The sequence below is a fragment of the Physeter macrocephalus genome, chromosome 19 (genome assembly GCF_002837175.3).
Source record: "Physeter macrocephalus isolate SW-GA chromosome 19, ASM283717v5, whole genome shotgun sequence".
Lineage (NCBI taxonomy): Eukaryota > Metazoa > Chordata > Mammalia > Artiodactyla > Physeteridae > Physeter > Physeter macrocephalus.
The window spans coordinates 5,256,049-5,283,863 of NC_041232.1; the positions used below are offsets into that span (position 1 = coordinate 5,256,049).

The window sequence follows — 27,815 nt, forward strand, 5'->3', positions numbered from 1 at the left end:
CCTGGCTTTCTTCTCTAACAGTGAGAAACCTGGCTTCCATTATCCTCAATATAGTTACTTATGTGCTCAATCTTTTGCAAGCAACCAATCGCTAGATCACGTTGGGCCAACTGCCTTGCTCAGCTACCTGCCCCACAGAGGCCCTGAACCCTGCCAGTCTATTCTCCTCGCTTGGGCCTGATTAATGATCTTTTGATGGACAGACGGAAGGAAGGAAGGAAAGAAGGAAGGAAGGAAGGAAGGGAGGGAGGGAGGAAGGAAGGAAGGAAGGGAGGAAGGAAGGAAGGAAGGGAGGAAGGAAGGAAGAAAGGGGGGGGGAAGACTTTTCTTTTTTTTTGATATAATAAACAAGAGCATTATTGAACCTTAACGGCCGACGAATGAGTTTCAGATAGAAGAATGGATAGGAAGGAAGGAAAATATTTTGGACTGGTGTCCAGGCTAGGGCCCCCTAATGTATCAAAGAAGTAACCACTACCTTGGCTTATTCCCAGATCCCCCACGGAGCCAGAGATGTCTCTGCTCATAATATGCAGGGACTTAAGGACACATATAACTGTGTTGGAGGTCAAACTGGGACGCAGATATTGGTGCTTTTCCTCCCCTTTTCTCACAGTCTTTGGACAGAGTGCTGCCTCACGTCCCTGAATCCCAAGCCTCATTCTTCCTCCAACTTCTCCTTGGAGAAAAGTATACAGTCATATAGCTTCACAGGTTGTTTTTTAAAATTTATATGTTTTAAAGGTATCTTAGGGCTTCCCTGGTGGCGCAGTGGTTGAGACTCTGCCTGCCAATGCAGGGGACACGGGTTCGAGCCCTGGTCTGGGAGGATCCCACATGCCGCGGAGCAACTGGGCCGGTGAGCCACAACTACTGAGCCTGCGCGTCTGGAGCCTGTGCTCCGCAACAAGAGAGGCTGAGATAGTGAGAGGCCCGCGCACCGCGATGAAGAGTGGCCCCCACTTGCCGCAACTAGAGAAAGCCCTCGCACAGACACAAAGACCCAACACAGCCAATAAATAAATAAATTAATTAATTAAAAAAAAAAAGGTATCTTAGCAGAATGTACTTACACCTTTATCTTTTTCTATAGATACATAGCCACAGAACCGTTACCTTGAACCTTTGACTCCGACAAAAACTGATGCAGGTTTGTATGGTAAGCCTGTTAGACGTTTTACTGGCGCCAGTTAGAGGAGGTGGGTTTCCATGATCCTTGTAGCAGCCGAGGTTTCCAGGCACTGAAGAAAGAAGAAAAACAAAAGAACTTTACAACATCTGGCTGTGAACACCAAGAGGGAAAAGCGTGTTGTGCCAGGTACTCTCATCTCAGCCAACATTTCCACTCCTAAGGTGCAAATGAATAGCAAGCAACAAGCTTTAAAAATGGAAGCCTTAGTGTCCTCTGCTAGCTGCTATGTTTTTGTTTTATTTTGATGAGTGAGGCCCACATAACTAAGCCTAAGAAATTCTTCACCTGTTCAATACTGATAGAATTTAGTATTGACGAGAACTAGGAATAACTTCCTAAAAACAGAGAAGCTACAATATGTAAATTATGTTTCAGAGTCACTGGACAGCAAAAAAAGCCCTTGGAAGCCCGCCATCCTATGCCTTGTGCCTCCCCTTGTTTCTTAAAAAGCCTTGCAAGTTGGTTTAACCAGGTCCTTTGGTGAACGTATTAGTTTCCTATTGCTACTGGAATACATGACCACAAATCTAGTGGCTTAAGGTAGCATAAATTCATTATCTTAACAGTTCTGGAGGTCAGATGTACTAAATGGGTCTTTTGGGGCTAAAATCAAGGTGTCAGCAGAGCTGTGTTCCTTCGCAGGCTCGAGGAGACAACCTGTTCCTTGCCTTTTCCGTCTCCTAGAAGCTGCCCCTATTCCTTGGCTTGTGGCTGCCCCATCCCAGCCTCTGCTTGCCTCCCTCTGCTTCTATCATCACATCACCTTCTCTGACTCTAATCCTCCTGCCTCTCTGTTACAAGGACCTGTGTGGTTACACTGGCCCACCTGGGTAATTCAGGATAATCCTCCCCATCTCAAAATTCTTAACTTGATCACATATGCCACATAAGGTAACATATTTAAAGATTCTGGGGGTTACAAAATAGACATTTTGGGAAAGGAGATTATTCTGTTTACCACAGTGAACATATTAGTGTTTCACAACCACACAATCAGATGGTCTGGTCTAGTAGAAAAAGCTGCAACTGAGAATAAGGAAACCTAAATATATATACCAACTGTGGTAGAGACCTTTCAAAGACAGCCCTCCATGACCCCTACCCTCCTGGTGTTCATGCCCTTGTGTGATCCCCTCCCCTTGAGTGTGGGCTGGAAGAGTGACTTGCTTTCCTCCAACAGAACGTGGCAAAGTTGATGGGATGCCACTTCTGTGATTGGGTTACAAGAGACTGTGACTTCGGTCTTGCTAGTAGACTCTCTCTATTGCCCTCTCAGCTTATATACTTTGATAAAGCAACATATCGTGCCCGAGATGTCATGCGGCAAGGAACTGAGAATGGCCTTCAGCCAACAGCCAGCGAGGAACTGAGACTTTCAGTTTCTGCACAGGCTGAATCCCACCAACAACTATGTATGCTTGAAGTAGATCCTTCCCCAGGGGAACCTTCAGAGGAGATCCCAGCCCTGGTAGACACATGAGAGACCTTGAAGCTGAGGACCCAGCTAAGCCATGCCCAGATTTCCTGACCCACAGAAAGTGTGAGATAATAAATGTGTGTTGGGGCTTTCCTGGTGGTGCAGTGGTTAAGAATCCGCCTGCCAATGCAGGGGACATGGGTTCAAGCCCCAGTTCAGGAAGATCCCACATGCCGCGGAGCAACTACACCCATGAGCCACAGCTACTGAGCCTGTGCTCTAGAGCCCGCGAGTCACAACTACTGAGCCCGCATGCCGCAACCACTGAAGCCTGCGCGCCTAGAGCCAGTGCTCTGCAACAAGAGAAGCCACCACAATGAGAAGCCCATGCGCTGCAACGAAGAGTAGCCCCTGCTCGCTGCAACTAGAGAAAGCCCACAGGCAGCAACGAAGACCCAACACAGCCAAATAAATAAATAAATACAAATAATTTTTTAAAAAGTCATTTTAAAATGTGTGTTGCTTTAATTCATTAAATTTTAGAGTACTTTGTCATATAGCAATAGACAACTAACACACCTATATGACACATACTAAATACATGCTCATTGAATGAAGGAATGAATTTATTGTGAGCCATGGACAAATCAACCTCTCTGCCCCTTAGTTTTCCATCTGTTATTAATTTATGAATCACTTCACCATCAGATGAAGCCCTTTCCCTACTTTCTCTGTTTGGCTCCTCACAGTTTACATAACTATAGCTATAATAAGACATGAATGAGGCCTGGTCCTAGAAGCACTTCTAGGTCAGTCAAGAGTTATATATTATCCAATTCCAAAGTGAGACATATAGATTCTTAGGAAGCACTTTTCCTTTATGTTTAAGACCGGAGAACAGCATGGTCCGGTTTAGTAAGCTTTATATCCAAACTAGTTTTTGGCATATAAAAATATACATATATATACACATATGTATGTATATAGGTATATGTGTGCATAATATATATATGTACACATACACCTTTTTAATTTCTGTCACCATCTACATCTAACCAGCTCATTTAAAATTGGCAGGAAGTTAACCCAAAGAGTCACCCTTCCCCCCTAAGCCAAGTGGTTACCCTTCTCCTTTGCATCACACATGGTTCAAATATAACAAATGTGGCTCACCACACAAATGTTAAAATGCATCTTTCGGAAACAAACCAAATCTCTATAGAAGCAAATGTAAACAGAAAAGCTCTAGGCAGTAGGAGTTCACAGTGTTCAGTGGGGGCCTAGCTTGGGAATGGCTGGATTTTAGAGTTTAAACAAATGCAGTGAGTTAAGTAAGCATCTCTAGTCGGAGGCATATCATATAAACCAAGTTTGTTAAAGGGGCTTTACATATGGAAACCTGAGCCATGCGTTTAATGGTTTTTAATAAGAGCTACTTGATCATGATTGTCTTGGTCATTTACTCTGATTTCTCTCTCATTTATTCCATTATGCTCACAAATAAGCATGATATTATGTATTCATTTATAGACAGCCCAAGGCACATAATCATAAATGTTAAGATTAGACATAAACAGGGTCATAGTTTGCATTGATGCAGCTGGAACCTATAAGCTTTATTCACAATAATTCGGTGAGCAAATCCAGGCAGCTCATGTTCTGGTCGGGCAGTGAGGTCCCAAAGCACACCGGGAGGTGGATCACTGGAAATCAGACCACACCATGCTGCTGCTCCACCCCTCTGAATACCCATGGCCTTAGATATCATCTTTGACACCCAAGTCAATCGCTTGCCAGACACTGTCAATTCTACCTCCTAAAATATTGCAGACACCTGTCCACGTCTCTATCCAGCCTGCCATTTCCCCAGTTTAGGCCACCGTTCCCTCCCACTCAGACTATTCCATCGGTCTCCTATTCCATTTCCCTGCTCCTAGGCTCACCCTATTCTAATCTAGTTAGTACACTGCAAGCAGAGTAATCTTTACAGTCCATTCCAGGCAGAAGAAGGCCAAGGGCAAATGCCTAAGGCAAAAACCTTGGCCTTTGCAGGAACACAAAGAAGTGAGTATGACCAGTGAAAGAGAGGGAAAAGCAGCAGGAGCTGCAGAGGTATATGCAGGAGCCCTGCCTAAAACCCTCAAAGCTTCCAGGCTGCCCTTCAGGATAAAGTCCAAACTCTCTCACATGGTACACAAGGCCCTGCCTGATCTGTGCTGTTCCCCTACCCCACCCCCATCAGCATGACCCCCCCTCTCTATCCCTCCCTCGGCTCACATTCTATATGAAAGCCAAGATAAATTATAGTGCATCTGCAAGTTTCCCACCTGCACATTGCTCTATGGCCTCTGAACTTTCTTACAAAAGTCTGTTTCTTCTGCTTAGAATGCTCTTCCTTGCTTAAGATTGCAGCCTGAGCATCATTTCCCTTGGGAAGCCCCATGGGCCTCCCATCATCCTCCCATCCCACAAAACAGGTTATACGCCCCTGCTGTGTAGTACTACAGCAGCCTATGCTAAGCTTGATTCTAAACACTTGTTTATGTGTCTCTCTCCCCAATTAACCATGAACAACTTAAGGGTAGGACTGTACCTTCTGCCCACTTGTATTCTCAGGGCCTGGCATGGTCCTAGCCATACAGCAGGTGCTCTAAAACTGTGTGCTGAATGAACAAATGTGTCCCACATTGCCAGCTGAACTCATGGAGAGAGAGAGGTACCTATTAGGCAGCAGGGAGTCGAGAGAGCAGAGCAGAGTGAAAGGCAGAGCTGATCTGCATCACGACGTCCACTTATAGCTAGTACCCATTGGTTTTGACTCCTCTCTGTCCTCTTTGACTATCTAGAAACACCATTCCAGATAACCAAGTTCTCCATTAAAGGTTAACTTTAAAACTTAAAATTCTATCTTTATCATTTTGGATGAAACTTTTCTAAAATGCATTAGCTATTTTTTAAAAAAACTTAGTTTAACTTACGTACTTTAAGTTTTTCTTGGTGGCTTGAGGTCACCAGATGTACGTCACCAAATGGTCCCAGACTGGTGTGCTTTTCTGTGTTCCTGTGTCTGACTTTAATAGTTAATCTGTCTCCGTGGTTACTGCTGGGGCAGCTGAACCCTCAGAACATTAGAACTGGAAGGAGTCTTAGCGTCTACTTGCTACTGTTCGTGCCTGTGGTCTTTGCTTATCCTCTTCTTAATTTTCTGCTTCTTAGGCTTAGAAGAAAACTATCGAGCTTATTAGAACTGTGTGGAAAATTATAGTTTCTGAAAGTGGGAAGGCCTTTACCACTTTCCACTTTCGGCCATCCATACTGTAGCTCAGGGGTTGTTTTTTGTTTGCTCACTTCCCAGTTCTTGGCAACGTTCTGAAGAGCACTGGTGCTACCATCACCTGTCCAGAAGCAGCTAGCATTTTGCAGCATTCACAAATGTGGGCTTTCGAGTCAGAAGGACCCCAGGCTGAACTCTGGCCCCTCCTCCATGGCCTTTCTAAGCTGAGGTTTGTCCACAGTGGAATGAGGAACAATATGGGCCTCAAAGGGTTCTTGTGAGAATTAAAATTAGATAATGTAAATAAAGTAAACACCACAAGGCCTGGCAATATAGTATGCACTGAATAAACAGTGTTTGTTATCATTATATATAACAAGGCTTTCATCATTTACCACACCAACAAGAATAACCTGCTTGGGGCTTCCCTGGTGGCGCAGTGGTTGAGAATCCGCCTGCCAATGCAGGGGACACGGGTTCATGCCCCGGTCTGGGAAGATCTCACATGCTGCGGAGCGGCTGGGCCCGTGAGCCATGGCCGTTGAGCCTGTGCGTCCGGAGCCTGTGCTCCGCAACGGGAGAGGCCACAACAGTGAGAGGCCCGCGTACAGCAAAAAAAAAAAAAAAAAAAAAAAGAATAACCTGCTCGGTTAACAGAAGAGTAAAATAGGACTTCCCTGGTGGCGCAGTGGTTAAGAACCTGCCTGCCAATGCAGGGGACACGAGTTCAAGCCCCGGTCTGGGAAGATCCCACATGCCGTGGAGCAACTAAGCCCCGGTGCCACAGCTACTGAGCCTGAACCCTGGAGCCCGCAAGCCACAACTACTGAGCCTGCATACCACAACTACGGAAGCCGGTGTGCCTAGAGCCCATGCTCCGCAACAAGATAAGCCACCACAATGAAAAGCCCACGCACCACAACAAAGAGTAGCCCCCGCTCGCCGCAACTAGAGAAAGCCTGCATGCAGCAACGAAGACCCAACACAGCCAAAACTAAATAAATTAAAAAAAAAAAAAAGTAAAATAGCATTGAATTAAAAGATAAAGTCAAAGGCAGCCACCTTGGAAAACTGGGTTTGATTCTAGATATTAAAATATTAACCTCTTACATCTGGCTAGATACAGTGCACTGCCATGAGAGCCTTTCACATGAAACTCAGGTCCCTTTCAAGAAGGTGGGACAGGTGATGTGCTTCCTAGGTGACTGAGAAGCTGCAGTTCAGCAAGGTTAAGGGCCTTGCGTGGGGACACACAAGATGGAACTAACTGGAGAGCAGAGGTCAGCTCTAGAGTGGCAGATTCTCACTCCACGGTATTTTTCTTGGTGTCCCTGCCCCCCCACTTTCCTCATGGGGACAGTCTGGGAGCTAAATGAAAGTGACTTCCTGAGAATAAAGACTGAATCTGCAAACACGCAGTCCCTCAGTGCCCTGTGTCCCACAAGGCCAGCCTCTGAGGGCTGTCACTGCCTCTGACTCGCACTGGAAAGTGTGGCTCGAAGTCTCGCCAGAGAAGACACGTCATTGTCGTCTTCAGAAGCATGACTGGTCAACTGAGTGGATTTCCAGACTGTGTCCCACCCTTAGCTCTTCCCAGAAGCACGGAGGAAAAGTCAATTTGAAAAAGGATATTTGTCCTCAGATTCCTTTTCACTTTCAAGACCACTTTAAAGTCCCTGGTCATGCATTTTTTTCTTGGTCATGTATTTTTTTCTTACCAAAGAGGCTCCAACACATTCAATTTTTTAAAATCATCTTAAAATATAAATGGACCCCTTGTTTATCATACTTGATGCTTTAAAACGTGATAGTTAATTACCAACAACCTCTTCAGATGTTCAGAGTTCCTGACAGAGATAAAAGTTTTAGAGGTGGCTGAGGGAAGATGGTTCTCTCTTCGGATTAATCCAGGAACTATTGTTCTGTTACTACCACAAGGAACTGTTGGGAAGCAACCAGGTAGGCTTCCTAAACAGCCATTACATTTGGATATAACTGTGGCCTCACTGTGAAGGTGCTAAACACACCGCCATGCGGGCCTCCACAGCCAACAGCCCTTTTCTGAGAACCACTGTCTCAGAGGACCTGCTACCTGTTACCATAACTGCTGGTGGGTGGGGACAGGCCAAAGAACCCCACCCATCCTCTGGCCACAGCTGACTCCCACTGGGGCCACCAGATCCTCTCTCCCAGGAAGGTGGAACTAAGATTCCAGTAAGTGAATTACAGGCACTGGACTTGTAGGGTTCAGTCAAGTAGGGATTAAGGCAACCAGCCACGTTTGGGGCACGTTGAGTGGATGAGCGAGCTGATTCTGTCGGTCCACAAAGAGGAAGAAGAATGGACACCATACTGAGAGAGAGGCAGAGACGGGAGGCCATGTAGCCCCAAAGAAAAATGGCAAGAGTGGGTACTTCCTTCCCAGGTTCTTGGGACACAGGTATTGGCTTCTGTGATATACTCCCAGTGTCCTTCCAATAAATAAATCTCTTTTGCTCAAGTTAGCTTGAGTGAGTTCTATTCCTCACAATCTAACAATTCCTGACAAACACAGAAAACATGGCTTTTATTGTAAAAGCTCAGTCTGAATAAAAATCTTCAGATGGTAATTTGCTTAAGAAGAAGTTCTGACCCATTACTGTGTTTTCTATTCCAGTGCTCTGACCAAATCTGAGATATTTGTTTAAGAAACCAGAAGCAAAGTTCTACATTTTTATACTACAAGAATAAAGATTTTTATTAAGCATTGTAAGTTGCATTCAATAGCCTTCAGATACACCATACCACAACCCATACACAATCAGTCAAACCCAACAGCAGTTCATTCTTGCACAATCCATGAGTTAAGGCAAAACTCCCTTCAACTTACAGTAAGATCCTACTCAGGTCTTGCAGGCAGGGATTGGGGAATTGCATCTTATTTCTGATCACTAATGTGTGATGAAGAGCATCAGGAGAATTATATAAAAATGAATAAGAAGTGATCTGATTTCAAAGTACATTGTTTGGAAACATTGACAAAAACATCAAAATGATATAAGTATACCTGCTTCTATTAAATTCTTGATGGGAAAGTTCTCAAGAACAAGCAATTTATTTCCTGCTACAGAAGCGGGGGTGGTGACTGCTTATTTTAAATGTCATTTAACCTTGTGTAGCAGAGACTATCTTCTGCCTCAGGGACTCCACATTGGTGCCTCAGTAGCTGAATTCTCCCTTCCGTGGGAATAAGGACTAAGTACACATGAGATGATACCACTGGTGTCCTATCAGAGGACCAGTCAATTCAAATACCTCCTTCAGAGCATCAATAGGTTAAGCGCGGATTATCCCACACTCTCAGCCCATGACTATGAGCACAATGTACCCCATCCTGTCCATCTATAACTTTCGTTCCAAACCTGACAGCCACCAGTTTGGTCCAAGTCCTATCATAACATGGCCCCTTTCTACCTCTGTAACTTCTTTTTTTTTTTAAGTTTTTTTTTTTTTTTTTCTTTTTTTGGCCATGCTGTGTGGCATGCAGGATCTTAGTTCCCCCACCAGGGATTGAACCTGTGCCCCCTGCAGTGGAAGCATGGAGTCTTAACCACTGGACCACCAGGGAATCCCTCTACCTCTATAACTTTATTTCTAAACATCAATTCTCATTTTCAGTCACTCTGATTCTTCAAGCAGCCCTACTTATGTCTCTGAGTCTCATTATCAACTCACCCAAATAAATAAGTAAACACCACTTTTTCTACCCTTTGAAATTTTACCTTTAGGGGAAGGTAGTCTTGAGTTCCTAAGGATCCTGACCCCCATATAACCCTGATGTATCACAGAGATAGTTCTCCTCTGGCAGGAGTTCCTTCTTTGAAACTTAATTTCTGGTGATATAATGCGGTAGACAGTCTCCAAAGCAGGGTCTAATCATTTCTCCCCTCCCCACTCATGTCATACATGTGGGTGACTCCCCACTTTAAACTTGGAATCAAATTTCTTCTCCTCTTCAATCTGGACTGACCTTGTGACTTGCTTTGATTAACAGAATATGGTGGACTTCTGAGTTCACTTCTTAAGGGGACTAGAAGCTTCTCTTGGAAGCCGGCCACCCTATAAGAGGTCTAAGTATGCTGTTGGAAAGAGAGGTTGCCCAGGTAGAGGCCTGAAGCTGTCTTGGATGCCCCAGCCCCAGGAGAGGCCCCAGGTGGATGCAGCCACCAGATTGAGCCCAGATAAGAGCAGTAGAAGCACGGCCGAGCTGAAACTCAGCCAACCCCCAGAGTCAGGAGAAATGACAAGTTGTTGTTGTTTTAAGTCACTGGGGGTTTGGGGTGGTTTCTGATGCAGTAACAGACAACTGAAACACCTTACTCGACAAAAGTTCAGTCCAAGTTCAAGAGGAATGATACAGCTGTGTCTCTGGGAAGAAGAGCTCAGTTTGACTTGAACTTTTTTTCTGGGACACCACAAATATCCCAGGCAAAGAACCACAGAGGCATCTTTTACTCTTCCTGCTGTTTCATCCCTTATATATTCCACTTGTCAAGTTCTGACTTCTTCCTAAACGCATCTTGGATTAACCCTTCCTGCACGATCTCACTGCTGCCACCACCGCCCAGGCCCTCCTCCCCTGCGTTTAGAAATCTACACCCATTCTCTCCTCCCCAAACGTCCCTCCCCTGATCTATCCTCTAAGGGACACTGGGCTCATCTTCCTGAATGAGGGCTTTCAGCGTGTCAGCTGCCAACTAATCAGCCCTGGCTTTCAAGGTTCTGACCCAGTTCCTCTCTGTCTGCTCCTTTCCTCAGGCATCTTGGCTCCCACCAGCATGCATGGCCATCCGTGTCCTTCCTCCAAGTTTCTATCCAGCTGTTCCCTGACCTGCTGTGCCCTGACCCGTCCAGCCCCACCAGCCTTACTCCATAATGATGCCTCCAGCTCCCCAACCCTCACGGAGCCCTCTCATCTTCAAAAACTCACAGCTCTCTACCTCATAATTCAATCTTATTTATATAATTGGTGGGCTGGTCTCCAATTTTCTCCTGTGTTTATAACTCAGATTCCTAATTACATCATAAGATTGAGGGTAGGGACTATTTCTTATGTTTATGTATACTCCTTACAGGCAAGTGCTGGTGTAAAGATTTTCAGTAAAATTGTCCTTATGGATCTGAATGATTTTCCCTTTTTAAGTTATTAGTATGCTTTACACAACTTTGCTTTAGAACATTTTGGAAATGTGATATATATAACTGTCGCTGAGGAAAATGTTCATTTGGTTCAGAAAGTCTGTATTTTTTTAGTGAAAAATTAAATAATATCCACTGCCAAAAACAATGAGTAATCGAGTATATGCCAGATCTGAAACCATAAAACTGCACTGTCAGAACGAATGTGGGGCCTCCTGTGCTCCCTGAGTGCAGTGTCACATCAGGCCCCAGGGTAATGGCCTCCGAGCAGCTGAGGCACAGCTCCGGGGCCCCGGGGCCAATCATATAAAGCAGGAACAGACAGAAATAAAATGCAGGTTAGGAATAACCTGTTTAGGAATTAGATGACAGGAGCATGCCAATGGTGGTTTATGCCTTGGAGAAAGCAAAGGCCACCACAATCCACGCTGTTACTTTCATGCCTTCCCTCTGCTAGGTCCTGGACCCAGAGTCATGTGTATTTTACTCATCTAATCTTCAAAATAACCGTGAAAGGTAGAGATGTGGAAACCAAGGCTCACAGGAGAGTCATTTGGCCGTGAGCTATTAAGCAAGTAATGATTACAACCTAAGCCGGTATGACTCTGGAGGCCACATTCTTTCCACTAGACTGTGTTGTCTCTCTTGTTGGGAGAGATATGACATCACATCAGCAAGAATATTTGGTGAGCACCTGTTACAGCCTCCACAGTGCTAGATGTTGTGGAAGATTGTTAAAATATATGGCTCAAGGAGGGAAAGCCCCAATAAATTCCATCAGTACCCCTCTGTAAATAAACATACAGTCCAAGTAAAATGAGGGGGCCGGCTGAGCAAACACAGCTTTCAGAGAAACCTTCGAGTACCCCTCCACCTTAAGTCTCTCCTTCACAGAGATTCCAGAGCTACCCCTATGCTGATATTTGAACAGCTTAGTCCAGTTGGGAAAACAAAACTGCTCGTCACGCAACAATAAACAATCAAAAACAGGATTCTGACCATGCTAATTTGGGTAGTCTAAAAGGGTTCAATTAGACAAAAACATTAAATAATTGTAGTGGAAAGAGAGAAAAGGTAAAAAATGAGTCGGCATAATTCATATTATTAATGTTCATCTTTTCTTTGGCTACCAGCTGAAGTTTAAGGTTTCATTTTAGCTGTAAAGTGTTAGTGATGTGCTGAGATGTGTCTTTTTCAAGGTGAGGTTCAGCCAGTGCAATGGAAACACAGTGCTGGGAGAGACCCTGAGGTCTGGACAAGGCTGCTGATTCAGGGTTTCAAACAAAAGGTCCACTTCTGGGGAGCCCCTTCCCAGCTGAGAACAGCTGGGCCGGGAACACCCGCGGAGATAGGCCCAACAGTCTCCAGAGCTGGCTTTGCCTGCAACAAATGCTTCCTGGATACCATCACAGCCTGCTTACTCCCGGGGCTTGGGATTTCCCAAACTCAAAGAAGAAAAGAAAATGACTTGGAGCTAACAGCTTGAACTGCAGACCCTCTGTCGCCACTGAGTTAATCCTTTGGTTTCTACAATGTCAAAAAGGCAATCCTAATAATTCAGCATACTATCAGAATTTCAAACTCTAATTCCCAAACAATCCACAAAGAAAAATTCTCAAGAATGACCTCAACAGTAGCCTGGATCCATCTCAAGGCTCTTGCTTTTAAGGAAATAAAGGAAATGGGGCTATTCTCAAGTACTGGACAGAAAGGGCACTGGTCTTGCCATTAGGAGTCCTAGATTCAAATCCTATTTGACTCAGAGGGTAATCCTCATCAAATCACTTAAGCACTCCAGCTTCATTTTCTCATCTGACCAAGTGGGGCAGGCGGGAGAGGACATACCACCTGCTTCATAGAATTGTTGAAAAGGTTAATAAGATAATGTGAATATAAGTGCTGTACACGTACTAGGTACTCAATAATAACTGAAATAAAAGCTTAAATGTTTAAAAATCAGTGCTGACATTAAAATGCAGAAAGTGCTGACAAAAACAAAACATTTTCTATAATTGAGAGACTGCTTTGACCACCACTGCCAAAGTGCCCTTGGCTTTTTACTCAAAGTCTGAACTTTAAAAACTCAAAGTCTGAACTTTAAAACTCGAAGTCTGAACTTGAAAAACTCTTATTAGGGATCACAATCGGAAGGTTTCAAATCCTGTTTTGAGGGTTGCACTTTTTAAGGAACAACAAATCTGTTTTAACAAAGTCAGGGTATCATTTAAATAAAAGGAAATTGAGCCAGTGAGGTCACTGGCTGAGACTGACCAAAGGTCCCATATGGCAGAGGTGCTATTGCTGGCATCCTCTTAGGGCTGGTCTGGGAGAATATGATAAAATCACTAGAGAACTTCTCACAGATTAGGAGGGAGAAACCTCACCCCCCCATATCCCTAATACAGAGGCTTAAGAAGTTATGGAGAAATGTTTCCTTCTGACCCTCCACACTCCCCTCAGCCTCATCACTATCTTCTTGGGTCAAGTCTGTACTCAGAACATTATCTGGCCCCATCTAATTCTTCTTAGACCTCATCTCCTGTCCTTCCTTCTTAAAACTGATATCTCAGCAACACTGATTTTGCTTGGGAATTCACGTGTGTGTGTGTGTGTGTGTGTGTGTGTGTGTGTGTGTGTGTGTGTGTGTGTACGCATGTAAACTGTTCCCTTTGCCCAACCCTAACATCTAGAACCTGGCTGCTTAAAGTGTGGTCCTGCAGTGCCAGCATCCCAGGGGTGTGTTAGAAATGCAGAGTCCCAGGTCTGTCCCAGAACTACTGAATCAGAATCTGCACTTTAATAAGATCCTTGGTGATGGTATGTACCTTACAGTGGGAGAAGCCCTGAACTAAGACCCCACTTCTTCCGGAAGCCCTCTGACAAAGAGCAGCCCTGCCACCCCCCATGCCAGGGCAGATGCCCCCCTTCATTGCTCCCATCCTTTTGCTCATCTCACTTATTACAGAGTACCTCACGTTTGCTGATCTGTTTATATGTCAGCCTTCAGTCCTAAACTAGGGGCTCCCCACAGGCTGCAGACCATGCCACCCTGTGTCCCCTACTTTGTACAAGGTCTGGCATATGGTTAGAGCTTAAATAATGTCATTTGTCACAGCTAATGACTTCTAAAGTCCTTGTGATTTTTAAACTCTAATAACTAATTTTAAATAACTAACTCTAATAACTAATAGTTTTAATAACTTTAAATAATAACTTTAAATAGTTTTAATAAGTTTAATAACTAAAACTTTAATAACTAACCTTAATAAATAACTCAAATACCTGTGAGCTATATTTAAAAAGTACTACAATTTAGCTTAGTCATGTTACACATTTGAATCCAGATACTTTGAATGTATTTATACATTCACTTTTAAATTTTTTAAATGTTATAAAATTTTTTAATAATACAAAAATTATTTTTATAATTGAAACTTTCAAGTATACACAAAAGTAGGAAAGAATATGAGGCCCTTACCCAGCATCAACAAATAGCCACTTTTTAAAAAACCATTCTTATTTCATCTATTTCCCTCCCCCCTCCCAACTCACTCTTTGGAAGGCTAGATCACTTTAAAATAAATCCCAGATATAACTTCAACTACAAATATTTCAGTATGTATCTGTAATTCAAAAGGACTCTCCGGCTTCCCTGGTGGCGCAGTGGTTGAGAGTCTGCCTACCGATGCAGGGGTACGGGTTCGTGCCCCGGTCCGGGAAGATCCCACATGCCGCGGAGCGGCTAGGCCTGTGAGCCATGGCTGCTGAGCCTGCGTGTCCAGAGCCTGTGCTCCGCAACGGGAGAGGCCACAACAGTGAGAGGCCCACATACCGGGGGGAGAAAAAAAAAAAAAAGGACTCTCTGTATATGTAAACGACCATGCCATTATTGTCCCTAATAAAATTAAGAGTGATTTCTTAATATAATCTAATACTCAGCCTGTATTCAAATTTCCCTATTTCAAAGATGAATTTTTATAGTTGAGTTTGTAGAAATCAGGTGAATATTTAACAGCAAACCAAAAATAGCTCTCGGAGCCAACATGATAACTATCTCACGCCTGTGGCCTCAGGCTCTAATCAGATATGTGAAAAAAATATTTGCTTTTAAGTGCCATTTGCAGGTTCTGCTCCCCCTCAACTAGATTACTTACTTTAAAAAACTGTACAAAACTTTTATAAGACTCTATAGGTAAAAGAGAGCAAAACAAAAGCCATGCTGAGTATTACACAGCATGTCTATCAAAAGCAATAAAATAAAGAGGAATTGGACTGGTGAGGATGATTATTTAAGAACAGACAGATGCGCAAGGGGTGGACATTAAGCCAAATGATTTCTCCCTCAGTAGCCAAACCAATAGGACTTAGAGATTTAGAAGGCGGGACACAGAGGAGTGGTAAACTTGATGCTGTTGGAAATTCCTTTTAAAAATCTGTATTTCTTCTCTCTGCAATAAGAACGAGGTTTCTGAGAAACATACTGGCAGAAGCAGTTTAAACAGCAAATCCAATTACCTAGGAGTTGTTCTCCTTTTAACAGTAAGTTCTGATCCATGTTCTGTAGGTCAAGAGCACAGTTCAAATCTCTCTTTGCCCCCTTCTGAATCAGGCTTGTCTCTGCCTCCCTGCTCCTTTTAGCTCTCTATGTAACAGAGATTCCGGTCTCCACACAATGGCCCACCATTCAACCACGCTCAGCTTTGTCCCTAAACATTCACTCCCCCTGGCTCCTGCTGGGTCTGTTATATTCAGATATGAACTTTCCAGGAATCTGATCATGTCACAGGCCTTTTCCTGTATGACAAGTTCAATGCTAATCATGAATAGCAGGCTTCACACAGAGGGTTAGCATTATTCATGAAAATGATGACTCTACATCCAGAAATAGGGCAAAACTGGACTAAAATAGGCAGGCTGGATCTCAGTTGAGTCCACCAGGCAATTACCAAGGTCTCTTGCTGCAAACAGCACAGGAGTTTTTCTCAACTATGTTAATCTGACACATTAGAAGCACAATGTCCTTCCAGACTCAAGGTCTGAAGCTCAGCTTCATGGGAAGCGCTGGTGCCCACAGGGTGAACAGAAGGGTTTTCCAAAGAACCAAAGCCAGACACTGCTCATTCCTCCCACACCCCCAAACCAGGGGCTCCCCAGTTCTCATTCCCAACTTCTGTATGTCTCCCTACCCTGACCATTTCCAGGCTGGCTTTAGAAGCTTTGAGAGGGTTACCAAACGGCCTTAAGAAAAATGGTATTTAATTTTTCGTTTTTGGGACAGTGAGGCACATCTGACAAATATTACAAATTAGAGGGGAATTAGGTGGTGCATACTGTTTTGCTATAATTCTCTCCTCTGGAACTTAGTCTCAGTGACCACATGAGTCCACTCCCATTGGCCCAAATTATATTTTATAAATGCGAGTTGAGGATTATCTTTCCAAATAAAAGCGACCGGATTGAAATCCCCTCTTCGCCATTCCTGAGAGAATGACATAGGCTGGTACTAAAAGACTATCTTTGTGTAGAACAAATGGACCGAGGAAAATCTGCTTTCCTCTCCCCCTGCCCCTTCCTTTTTTACATAACTAGAGCCAAATGAGATGTTTTTCACTTTAAAAATTTGATTAAGCAGCCTGGGCAAAAGCCTATTCTTCTGGTCTTTACTGTTTTCTCAATTTGGGGGACTGAATCAAGGTATATCAGGTTGGAAGGATAGCAAAGTGAGGGCCTGACTGCCAGACAGTGGTGACATGCGGAAGTTTAGTTCATGAAAGGTGAGCACTGGTCCCCTTGAGGCAGCAGAATTCAGACCGCTGTGGTGGGCAGGAGGGAGAGGGTCGCGGATCCCACGTGGATCTCCATACCCTCTCCACACACACCCTCCTGCCCTAAGGAGTGGGAGAGGAGGCAGGGCGAGGGGTAGGTTTAAATCATAAGGAAAAAGAAAAAAAAAACAGGTAGAATTATTATGAATGAGCTGTCCTTTTCTTCAGCTCTAGGAACTAAAAAACATTGTTCCTTTGGCATATTTAAGAAGATATTATAAACACTGCATTAGTAAACACCTTACAGTACCATGTTTGATTTTGGTTCCTGTACTCTAAATCTTCCCACAACAGTTTCCACCTTGTTTTAAAGTACCTTTCTAAGATCCCCTGCCACATCACATATTCCCTGAGGGTCAGGGTATCTTTCTGCCTTTGTACCTTATAGATAATAAACACTGAATGCGGGAATGAATGAATGAACCAGTTAGAAAACAGGTCTTGTGCTAAAAGACAGAAGAAAGTGGGTTTTCCAGTAGTAGAGAGTGACAAGTTGTGAGTTATCATAAAATAACAGTAGAACATATTTATGCTAATGTGAGGAAAGGGACTATCACATTGGCTTTGGAGGGTATCTAATTAGATATTTACTGAACACCATTTTTCAGGAGACATATCACATCAAATCTAAACAGTAAGCAGTATCATAACTTAGTTTTACTGTCTATAAAGGGCTATTCATTCATTCTAAAAAAAAATTTTTTTGGGGGCGGCACCATGTGGCCTGAGAGATCTTAGTTCCCCAACTAGGGACTGAACCTTGGCCCCAGCACTGAGAGTGCTGAGCCCTAACCACTGGACTGCCAGGGAATTCCCTCATTCTAAAAAATTAATTCCACAAAGTGCAAGGTACTTTTGTTTTTATCTGGACTGCTACTGATCTGGTGCCATCTCTATCCATGAAAGAATCAGCACGAGGAAATCAAGCAGAAGCAGAAATTGTGGTTGGGCTTATCCATCAAAGGAATGGGGTCCTGAGAGAACCTGAGAGTCCCGTTTCTGGAAAGCCTCCATAAGAGAAGTGAAAATCCTCAGCCCAGGTGGCTCCTCCTTTCACCTGCTTCAGGAAATCCACCTGCCTGCACTACCTGCCCCCGGCAGTGGCCTCCACTCTGCACGCCTAGCGCTCAGGGTCCCGAAACCTGCCATGGGTGCATTAGAGCCTTACTCTGGCAGGCGGGAATCTCACAGTACTTCCAGTAGACACCGTCCTCGTGCTCCGCCACGTAGCACCAGGGGCTCACATCGCCGTCTGGGTTTCTGTGGAGGGAAAAGGACACACCTGGTAACACTCCCATTGTTTTAAGTCAACTGGCTCATTGCTTTTCAGTTTTACCAAACGCCCCTCACCAAAAACAAACAAAAAAACACTTCAGCTTCTGTGTTGTTTCTAATAATTTGTATATATCTTAATGCCACCTCTTATGAAGAAGAAAAAAGTGGTAATACTACAAGAACAAAGCTATCCACTCCAACAGAAACTTCAGAGTTTGAGAGTGGGGGTAGGGAGTGAGCAAAGGTGAAATATGTTTACACAAATTCACTGCAGTGTAACCGGGACAACTAACCACTGAACAGATGATGCCAAACAGCACTGGCACCTTAGCCATGAACACGGTGGTGCCATGGCTGGAAGAACACAGGTGCTCGCAAAACTACGGATAAGAATGTGAATGGAGCAGGGACTTCCCTGGTGGCACAGTGGTTAAGAATCCACCTGTCGTGGAGAAAAGGGGAACCCTCCTGCACTGTTGGTGGGAATGTAAATTGATACAACCACTATGGAGAACAGTATGGAGGTTCCTTAAAAAACTAAAAATAGAATTACCATATGAGCCAGCAATCCCACTACTGGGCATATACCCAGAGAAAACCATAATTCAAAAAGACACATGCACCCCAATGTTCATTGCAGCACTATTTACAATAGCCAGGTCATGGAAAACAAACATATGGACACCAAGGGGGGAAAGTGTGTGGGGGGGGTGCGTGGTGGTGGTGGGATGAACTGGGAGACTGGGGTTGATATATATACACTAATATGTATAAAATAGATAACTAATAAGAACCTGCTGTATAAAAATAAATTAATTAAATTAAATTAAATAAGAAAAAAAAAGAATCCACCTGCCAATGCAGGGGACACAGGTTTGAGCCCTGGTCCGGGAAGATCCCACGTGCCATGCAGCAACTAAGCCCATGCGCCACAACTACTGAGCCGCATGCCACAACTACTGAAGCCCGCACACCTAGAACCCATGCTCCGCAACAAGAGAAGCCACTGCAATGAGAAGCCTGCGCACCGCAATGAAGAGCAGCCCTTGCTCGCCGCAACTAGAGAAAGCCCGCATGCAGCAACGAAGACCCAACGCAGCCAAAATAAATAAATAAATTTTAAAAATAATAATAATAATGTGAATGGAGCAAACGGTCAGGATGGAAACTTGATGATTAGAGTCAAAGGCCCTGAAGATATGCAAACCCCCTTTACTTGGCAACTTCTCCTTTAGTGCTATATTCTAAGGAAATCTTTACTTACAAAGATGTTCACCACAGCATTTTCATAATGCAAAAAAGTTAGAAACAACAATTAAGGATTGGTTAAACAAATATGTCCATATAAGGGAATGCTAGGCAGCTGGTAAAAATGTGGTGTAGAGACACATTTATTAATATGGAAAGATTCACAATGTCTTGTTAGGTTTTTTTAAAAGGCAGCTCTAAAACATGATGGATGACAACAATCCCATTTTTGAAAAGATATATTTAGGGAAGGATACGCACCAGACTTTTTTTTTTTTTTTTTTTTTTTTTTGCGGTACGCAGGCCTCTCACTGTTGTGGACTCTCCCGTTGCAGAGCTCCGGACGCGCAGGCTCAGCAGCCATGGCTCAAGGGCCCAGCTGCTCCGCGGCATGTGGGATCTTCCCAGACCGGGGCACGAACCCGTGTCCCCTGCATCGGCAGGCAGACTCTCAACCACTGCGCCACCAGGGAAGCCCTGCACCAGACTCTTGAAAGTATTTATCACTGGATGATGGGACTACTGGTAATTTTAATTTTTTTCTTTTCCAATTCTCTTTATTTTCTCATTTCTTCTACAATGAACACTGTGTAATTTTTAAGCAATAAAGTAAAATTCACATCATGTAGACTGCACTGACAAGCTTTCACCAGGATCAGGCCAGTCAACTCATGTTTGATAGAAATGGGTCCTATTTCCATGTCAAAACACTAACTTCTCAGAGAACTCTGAAAAAAACTATGCTAAAGAGTTTCACTCAGAACATACAGTCCTATAATCCTGGTACCAACTTCTGATATGGCAATAATAATTGCAAAAGACTTTTTCCACATTTCTAAATGAGTGGCTTGGAATAAATGCCTTTAAGGTCTTTTCAACTCAGAGATGCCACGACAATAATGGGCAGTGCTGCTGAAACAGAGCAAAAGATGGCAGGGGTTACTGGACACACAGAAAAGCCTCGCCTCTCTTCACTGCTTTTCAAGCTCCTTTTATTTGGACTCAGAACACTGGAAACCTGACACTCCGGTTAGGCCGGAAATGGGCATAAAGACCCTGCAGCCGGAGCTCTGGAGCAGCCCCTATCAGGCCTGGGAGGGATCAGCCTATTGTGTGGCCCAGAAGATAAGCTGCCCTGAAGCACAAAGGGTCCTTTTATTTTTTGTGCCCAAAGGCAGGTACCAGTGCCAACCCTGCTGTCCTGGCCTCTCTGCCTCCCCCCAGTCCAGATACGTGGAGCCAGAGAAGTGCGTTCCCATCACTAGCCATCTCGCAGACATCTCAACTGGGATGGGTCTGGAAACATCGCATAAGACAAACATGGTGTCGGATGTCAGCTGAGAAATCAAAGTCGGAGAATTTGTACAAAGCCCTTCTTTAAACAGTTTCACTGTCATTTTCCTCCCTCTATTCAGTGTTCGGCTTTGATGTAGTATTTGGTAAAGGCTTTCGAAAACAACTGTTTGTTATCAACGTCAAAACCATTTGAAAAGCATCGGAATAGGTTAAAAAAAGAACAAGCAAATTCATCTTTGACTCTGCTGCAGTGCTAAAACGAAAGGCCCCAGCTCTCTGATGTGATAATAATCAACAATTTCAGTATCCCTTTTTTTGAAGGATAAATTGTTAGTTCAGGTCTGGTACATTCCATCAAATCAAAGGAGAGGACTGCAGCCAGCCAAGGCTCAGGAGGAAGGTGGTCCCCTGGTTCTCAGTGTTTTCTTAATGGATATTTACTGGTGCATTTCTGAGAGCCTAGTGGTAGCACTGGGTACTAATCTATAAGAAAAGATTTTCTTGTCAGATAAATTAAACCTCATTGGAAATTTAAAATTTACCTTAAAGTCAGGAGCACGTCTGAGAAGGCTTGCTTGATAGAAGGCAACAGAATAATAGAATAGAATAACAGAATAATATAATAGAATAAACCAACAGCCTAATACCAAGAGACACTTTAGAACAATAAGATAAGTAACTATGTAAAAATAAAAAACAAACACTGGTTTCTCTTCCTAAATGCTCTTCCCAACCCAAGCCAACTATTCCCATGAATAGGAAAACTAGGGGAGGGAAATAAGCCAGAAGTGGAGTGGGGTTAATTATTTTAATTATGCAAGAAAAAAATTAATGAACATGTATAACTCTGAAAATAAAACATCAAAGAATTCTTTAATGAGCATGTGTAATGTTAACAATAAAATACAAATGATAGCGAAATGTGAAATAGCATATATACAAATTATTACCTCTGGGAAGTAGGCCTTGTTGGAGAGGATTTGGGAGGTAAAATGGGGACTTTTATTTAAACAATATATATATCTGTTGTGTTTGAGAATTTTATTTTGGAAAAACTTTTAATACTTTTATAACAAACAAATAATACAATGTAACATATAAAATATAGCAATCAAATAACAAACTAAAAAATAGTGCAACAGCAATGATGGGGGAATGGCCAGTTGGTACACATTAGAACCAAGGTGAAGCAAAGAGCTGAAGGCACAGGGATAAAGATAACATGGACTACAGGCCTTGAGACTTCAAGATAAGCACAAGGGTCCTAGGGTGTTAGCAAAGGTACCTGGAGAGGGCAGTAGGTAAACATTGTGGCCCATGCAATGCAGGTATAAATATGTTGTCTCAGCTGGGTCAACAGTGCCATGGTTGAGATTCCAACATTCTGGTAGCACTGGGGGCACAGTGTATAGCTCAAAGAGTAGCTCGGTGATCATTTTTCCCTGTCCCAATGGCTCAAGAGGCTGCCTTTGCACCTGTCCTATTAATAATTAAATTCAACACATGGCTGACCCATGAGTCATGTTACCAGGATCCTGGGTATAAATAGCTAAAACATAGCGATAACCAAGGGTGCTCTGGTCCCTACTGACCAGTGATTCTCAACTTGTTTTGGATCACTGACAACTTTGAGAATCTGATCAAAGCCATGGATCATCTCCCCAATCACAAGTACATGCTTGAAGCACCATGGGTCTCGGCCCCTGCGAGGGTCAGACAGGAGGTGAAAGAGCAAAGGAACACCTTAGTCTGTTGAAAAGAAGGAAACAGCACAAATCTGATGGCTACAGCTGCTCCCAGAGCAAGGTGGTCCTGGGCTGGCAGAAGGTGGTACAATGCAGGGCAGCTTCCTTTGCTCAGAAGCAGAGGGAGGTTTGGGTCACACATGATGCTCTGCTTGCCCATGACATTCACAGCAGCTTAAGAAGCTGCACTGTTTGTGCACTGTCTTCTGGGCCAACTAAGAAAACTCTCCCAAAGAGACATGGAAGCTATCAGACAGGAAAGCAAAGCTCTGAAAACCAGTATCAAAGCAACCCAAGTTGAAAAGAGCGGGTAGATTGTGTGTGTGCGCGTGCAGTTTTGCAAGAAAGATTTTTAAAACAGTAACAAGAAAGGCCTTGTGAGTTGGGCAAAAGAAGACAAAGAAGCTTTCCCTGTTGTGAGCAAGGCCAGAAGAAATGGGAAGAGGAGACCAGAGATTTTTTTAAGTACTGTGCAACCCCATCTTACCTGCAGTAGTTATGCTCGCCCAGGCCCCCCTCCCCGTTGGGGTATTTCAGAGTGTTGTATGGATGCTGGAAAGTCTCGTTCCAGAACAGACATGGCTTCCCGCCTTGCAGTGCTGTCCAGTTCTGCGTTCCCCTATAATCTGCACCGTTGGCTGTGAAACATTCTAGGAGAAAGAAAAAACAGAGCAAACTAATTTTCTGGCAACATCTATAGCTTCCTCCCTCTCTGCTTGATGTTTTATTTGTTTTGTTTGGACCAAGCTAGAAATGGATAGTGTCTTGCTAGATCCTGGACACAGTGGATTTAACATTGGTAGGGCTGAGGAAATCTGAAACGAGGTACCCTCCAAATGCTAGGCTCATCTTGGCACTCGCTTGTCTACAGACACTAGGACATTTTCCCCTGAAGTATACAGATCCCAACTAGGATATAAACAGGGAGTTGAACTGTAATTAAGCCTATGGAGTGAATTGGGAACCCCCCAAATCTGGGAAGAGTTGGTAACAGCCATCCGTGAGGAACTCTGGGTGCTCGGAGGGGGTCACTGCTCTCGCCAGCATCTCTGTGTGGTAACTAGAACCAGGTCACCAGCTGTAACTGAGCTCTCCCCTACAGTCTGAAAGGCTGCACTGACACTTGGATTTAATAAGACCATCAGATACAGCAACGTTTTGGAATCCCAATCACACGAGTCTGGGAATGACTCACATTCCCTGGTAATGAAGAACAGTCCTCCCCATGCTGTTTGAGATAGAGGTGGCACAAAACAGTCAACAGGAGGGAGCAGGGGCTGAGTTGGCATTTTCTCTCACCTCTTTCTGAAATTCGTTCCTACAGGACACATTCAACATGGTCTGAAGTCTGTTTAATAACATGACAAAATCCTTGCAGGTGCAGCAATGTGCTTCTAAAATCTGCCTCTCAGGGACTTCCCTGGTGGTGCAGTGGTTAAGAATCTTCCTGCCAATGCAGGGGACACGGGTTCGAGCCCTGGTCCGGGAAGATCCCACATGCCGCGGAGCAACTAAGTCCGTGTGCCACAACTACTGAGCCTGCGCTCTAGAGCCCGCGCGCTGCAACTACTGAGTCCACATGCTGCAACTACTGAAGCCCACATGCCTAAAGCCTGTGCTCCGCAACAAGAGAAGCCACCGCAATGAGAAGCCCGCGCACCGCAACGAAGAGCAGCCCCTGCTTGCCACAACTAGAGAAGGCCCGCGCGTAGCAACGAAGACCCAATGCAGCCAAATCAAATCAAATCAAATCTGCCTCTCAGACTTTGGGGGGGATGGGGACTTTAGCTGAGAGGATTTCCCCCCACATGTTGCATGCATTAAATTCACAGAGGTTCATGAGAAAGGCACAGTACAAAGAGCAATTTTTAAAAATTAGCTTAGTTGAAACTGACAGATAGAAGCACTTCAAACACTTTTTAAAGATGTATCACTAGGAACCTGACAATCTGGGGGAGTTACACTAACATTCTTAGCTTTATTTCTTTCCCTCTCCTGGCATGTGCTGACCCACAACTTCTGGTATGAAGGACTCTCACTGCCAGCTCCTGCTGCAGTGCATGTGCCTCCTCTGGCCTAAGCATGTGCACAACACAAGCACATCTATATTCTGAAAGATGTTCCTTTTACTATTTGAAATCTACCTGCTAACCATCCCTCTTCCTGTACCCCCTTCCTCTCCCTATCTGGGTCCTGCGTTTTGTCTGGAACAGCCCGGTTTTATGAACAGCCAAAATAAACTGGACTCCCAGGCTGCAAAGGACACCCTAGCGCTTTATCGTGCCTGGTATGACATTTACATGTTACAAGAAGTGCAACTCATCATGTTCCAAGACAACCGAGCCCTCCAACAAGAGTCTGCATAAATAAAAAAAGTTCAAAGGTAATTGAAGGAGGAAGCTCGGTGTAGCAGAAAATACACTGAACCAAGAGTCTAAGCCCGGGCTTCTTGTCCTGGACCTGCTGCTGACCAGTTGTGCAACCTTGGACAAATCACCACAGTCTGCATCACTGCTGATGTTTACAGAGTGTTCTACCATGTGCCAAGCTCTGCGCTAAGTGCTTTACATCAACTCACCACCAACCCAGTGGGGAGGTCCCTTAATATTCCCATTTCACAGATGCGGCACCTGGGGCACTCGATCACACCCTATACTGCCTCCGAGAGAACCCTTCGGCATCATCCTTGCTTTCCCCATGCTCTTCCTTACTCCCTTTCTGCTCATCAGCAAGTCCTGTTCACTTTCTTCAAATATGTTCCCTGAAACCCGCCTCTCCCCTCCATCTTGGGTGCTGCCACCTTCTTCCTGTTCACCATCGGAGGACAATACGGTCCTGTTCAGGTCTCACAGCTTCGACTTTCGTGCTCCCACAACACATTCTCTGCACAGGGCTCAAAGTTCCCAGGAAAACGTGAGCACTGGGAACAAAACCCAAAGCCGTCATCCTTGTCTGTGAAGCCCCCTCGATGTGGCCCCAGGCCCTCCCTCCACCGGCCTGAGCTCTTCCCCTCACCACGTGCTGTGCTCCAGCCACACTCGTCTGCTTTTAATTCTGTAAACACACCACGCTATTTCCTGCCCAAAACGTTCTTTCCCTAATACTTCCCATCACAGACTAAATACTACCTCCTCAGAAAACCCTTCCCCACCATCTCCACTCCTGTTTTTCTGCCCTTCATTTGCTTGCTTCATAGCACTTATTATCACTAGGAATATATATGATCTGCTAGAGAGAAAGAAAGAGGGAGAGAGAGACGTGTGTGTGTGTGTCTGTGTGTGTGTGTGTGTGTGTGTCTGTGTGTGTGTGTGTGTGTGTGTGTGTACCACAGTGGGACCTGGGAACCTATATTTCTAGAAAGCTGCCCAGGTGATGATTCTAAGAACATCAAGCCAATCTTTGCCAATTGCTAGAATTTTCATTGCTATGTGTCAATACATCTTTTTCTCCTGTCACAAGTGGTTGAGGAGTGGCTTGGGAGCCAGAAATGCTGGCCGACCACTGGAAAGCCTTAGCAATAGACAGCAACCTGCAGGGCAGTGGGGTCGGTGTTCTCAGAGACTCAGATGACTTGATTTGTAACACAAAAGAATGTGGTAGCCATCCACACAAGTGTCAGCCCCCAGGAATGGAATGAGGTGGCATCTGAGAGAGGGAATGGGTAAGAGCAGGCCTGTTTGCTTTAGTCTATTCCTCCTAGACCCAGTCTTGTTCTTAGCTACGCTAGGGAAATGGAGGCAGTGTTACCAGATTTGACAATTATTTTTTTAACAGACTTGTCCAGTGCATGTCAATTGTGGGGTGGGGGGAAACAAACTTGAACGTTCTGGATTAAAGTTATGTGTGCATCTTGATTTCATCAGAATATTGGGGTGTGCACTAGGTAATGAGGACCCTGCCTCCCTTGTTTCCTACCACTATGAAACTGGCCTAAGCTTTGGCTAGACAAGCAAGGAGTGGCTTAAACCAATAAAAAATAAAATATCACATGGCTGGTTGTAATATTTATGCATTCAGTGAAAGAGAACAAGCAAAGGTGATAAATCTAATGTCTACGATATTATTCATTAATTCAACAAATATTTACTCAACACTTACTATGTGCCTGGCACTGTTCACAGCACTGGGACAGCAGTGGTGAACACTCTGTGTTCCTAGAGCTCACATGCTCACTGGGCTTCAAGCTCATAATACATCAATCAAAATTAACACCAGCCAGTGAGAAGTGCTATAAGGGAAAATGGAGTTAGGGGACTGAGATGGAAGGGTGGGGGTTCTCTTTTAGAAGAGGTGGGTCAGGAAAGGCCTGGAGAGGAGACGAGGGGAGGACGAGGGGAGATGTGGACAAGGGGAGGAAGCGAACAACGGAAAGGACGGAAAGGACGCAGGAAGGGCATTCCAGGCAGAGGGCACAGCCAGTGCAAACCCCCTGCAAGCAGCAATGTGCTGGGGAAGGTTTGGGGAACTGTGAGGCAGCTCCTCTGATCCGACTAGGTAGGGTGAGTGCAGGGGAGGGTGGTGGGAAATGAAGAGGAGGAGGAGGCAGGCAAGGACAGGACATGTAAAGTCTTCAGGGTTGTATAAATTAGATTTTGGCTTCTGTTCTAAGAGTGACAGGACGTCATTGGAGAGCTCTGAGCAGAGAAATGACACGATCTGACTTATCTTTTAGTAGAACTATAGCTGCTGGGTGAAGGAAGAGCTGTGTAGAGACAGCTAAGCACTCAGCAGGGAGACCAGTTAGGTGCCTACTGCAGAAGGATGAGCTGGAAAGAAGGATGGCTTGGGCCAGGCTGGTAGCTGAAGGATAGGAAGAAGTGGCCAGATTCCGGATATATTTTGAAGGTAGAACCAAAAGTATTTGCTGGGGTCCCAGAGAAAGAGGAGTTAGGTACAACACCAAGCAGCTGAATGAGTGGTGCTGCCATTTACTACGATGGGGAGGACCCAATAGGCACAGAATATCTTGGGGTGGAATCAAGGCTTTGGTTTTGGATAGGAAAATTGGATGGAGATACAGAGTAAGCAGATGGCTAGATGAGCCTAGAGTTGAGGAAAGAAGCCAAGAGTGTGGAGGTAACAGCACTGTGTGGAGAGAGAAGACATCTGGGGCTGAGCCCTGGGACCCTGCAATGTTTCAGGCCTGGGAAGAGAAGGGCCCAGCAGTGATGTGCAGCCTGGGAGGTGGGAGAAAAGCTAAGGAAGCATGTGGGTCTCGGAAGGTAAGGGAGAAGGTGTTTTGAGAAGAGAGGAATAAGAAGGTGTGAAAGCACTTTTATTTCCTCCCTGTCTTCCCCAGTTGGAACCCATTCCATTCATCTCTGCTGGACCTTCCTCTCCATCAGAAAACTGCAAATCTTTTGCT

General features: G+C 44.5%; 1 protein-coding gene across 7 annotated transcripts in view; it reads right to left on the reverse strand.

Annotated features, from left to right (window-relative positions):
- LOC102986899 (kremen protein 1) overlaps nucleotides 1-27,815 on the reverse strand; it is a 158,584-nt gene that overhangs the window by 116,260 nt on the left and 14,509 nt on the right. For 5 of the 7 annotated variants that reach the window (XR_008615923.1, XM_055080387.1, XM_055080391.1 and 2 more), the window contains exons 2-4: nucleotides 22,938-23,100; nucleotides 18,055-18,146; nucleotides 1,117-1,241 (exon numbers count right to left, since the gene is read on the reverse strand). Coding sequence is in view for 4 of the 7 variants with exons in the window: in XM_055080387.1 (XP_054936362.1) it covers nucleotides 1,117-1,241; nucleotides 18,055-18,146; nucleotides 22,938-23,100 (380 nt within the window). In the remaining 3 variants the exon portion in view is untranslated. Of the gene's footprint in view, nucleotides 1-1,116; nucleotides 1,242-18,054; nucleotides 18,147-22,937; nucleotides 23,101-27,815 lie in introns of those variants that run through there. The other 2 variants (XM_055080389.1, XM_055080388.1) reach the window with 1 other exon arrangement.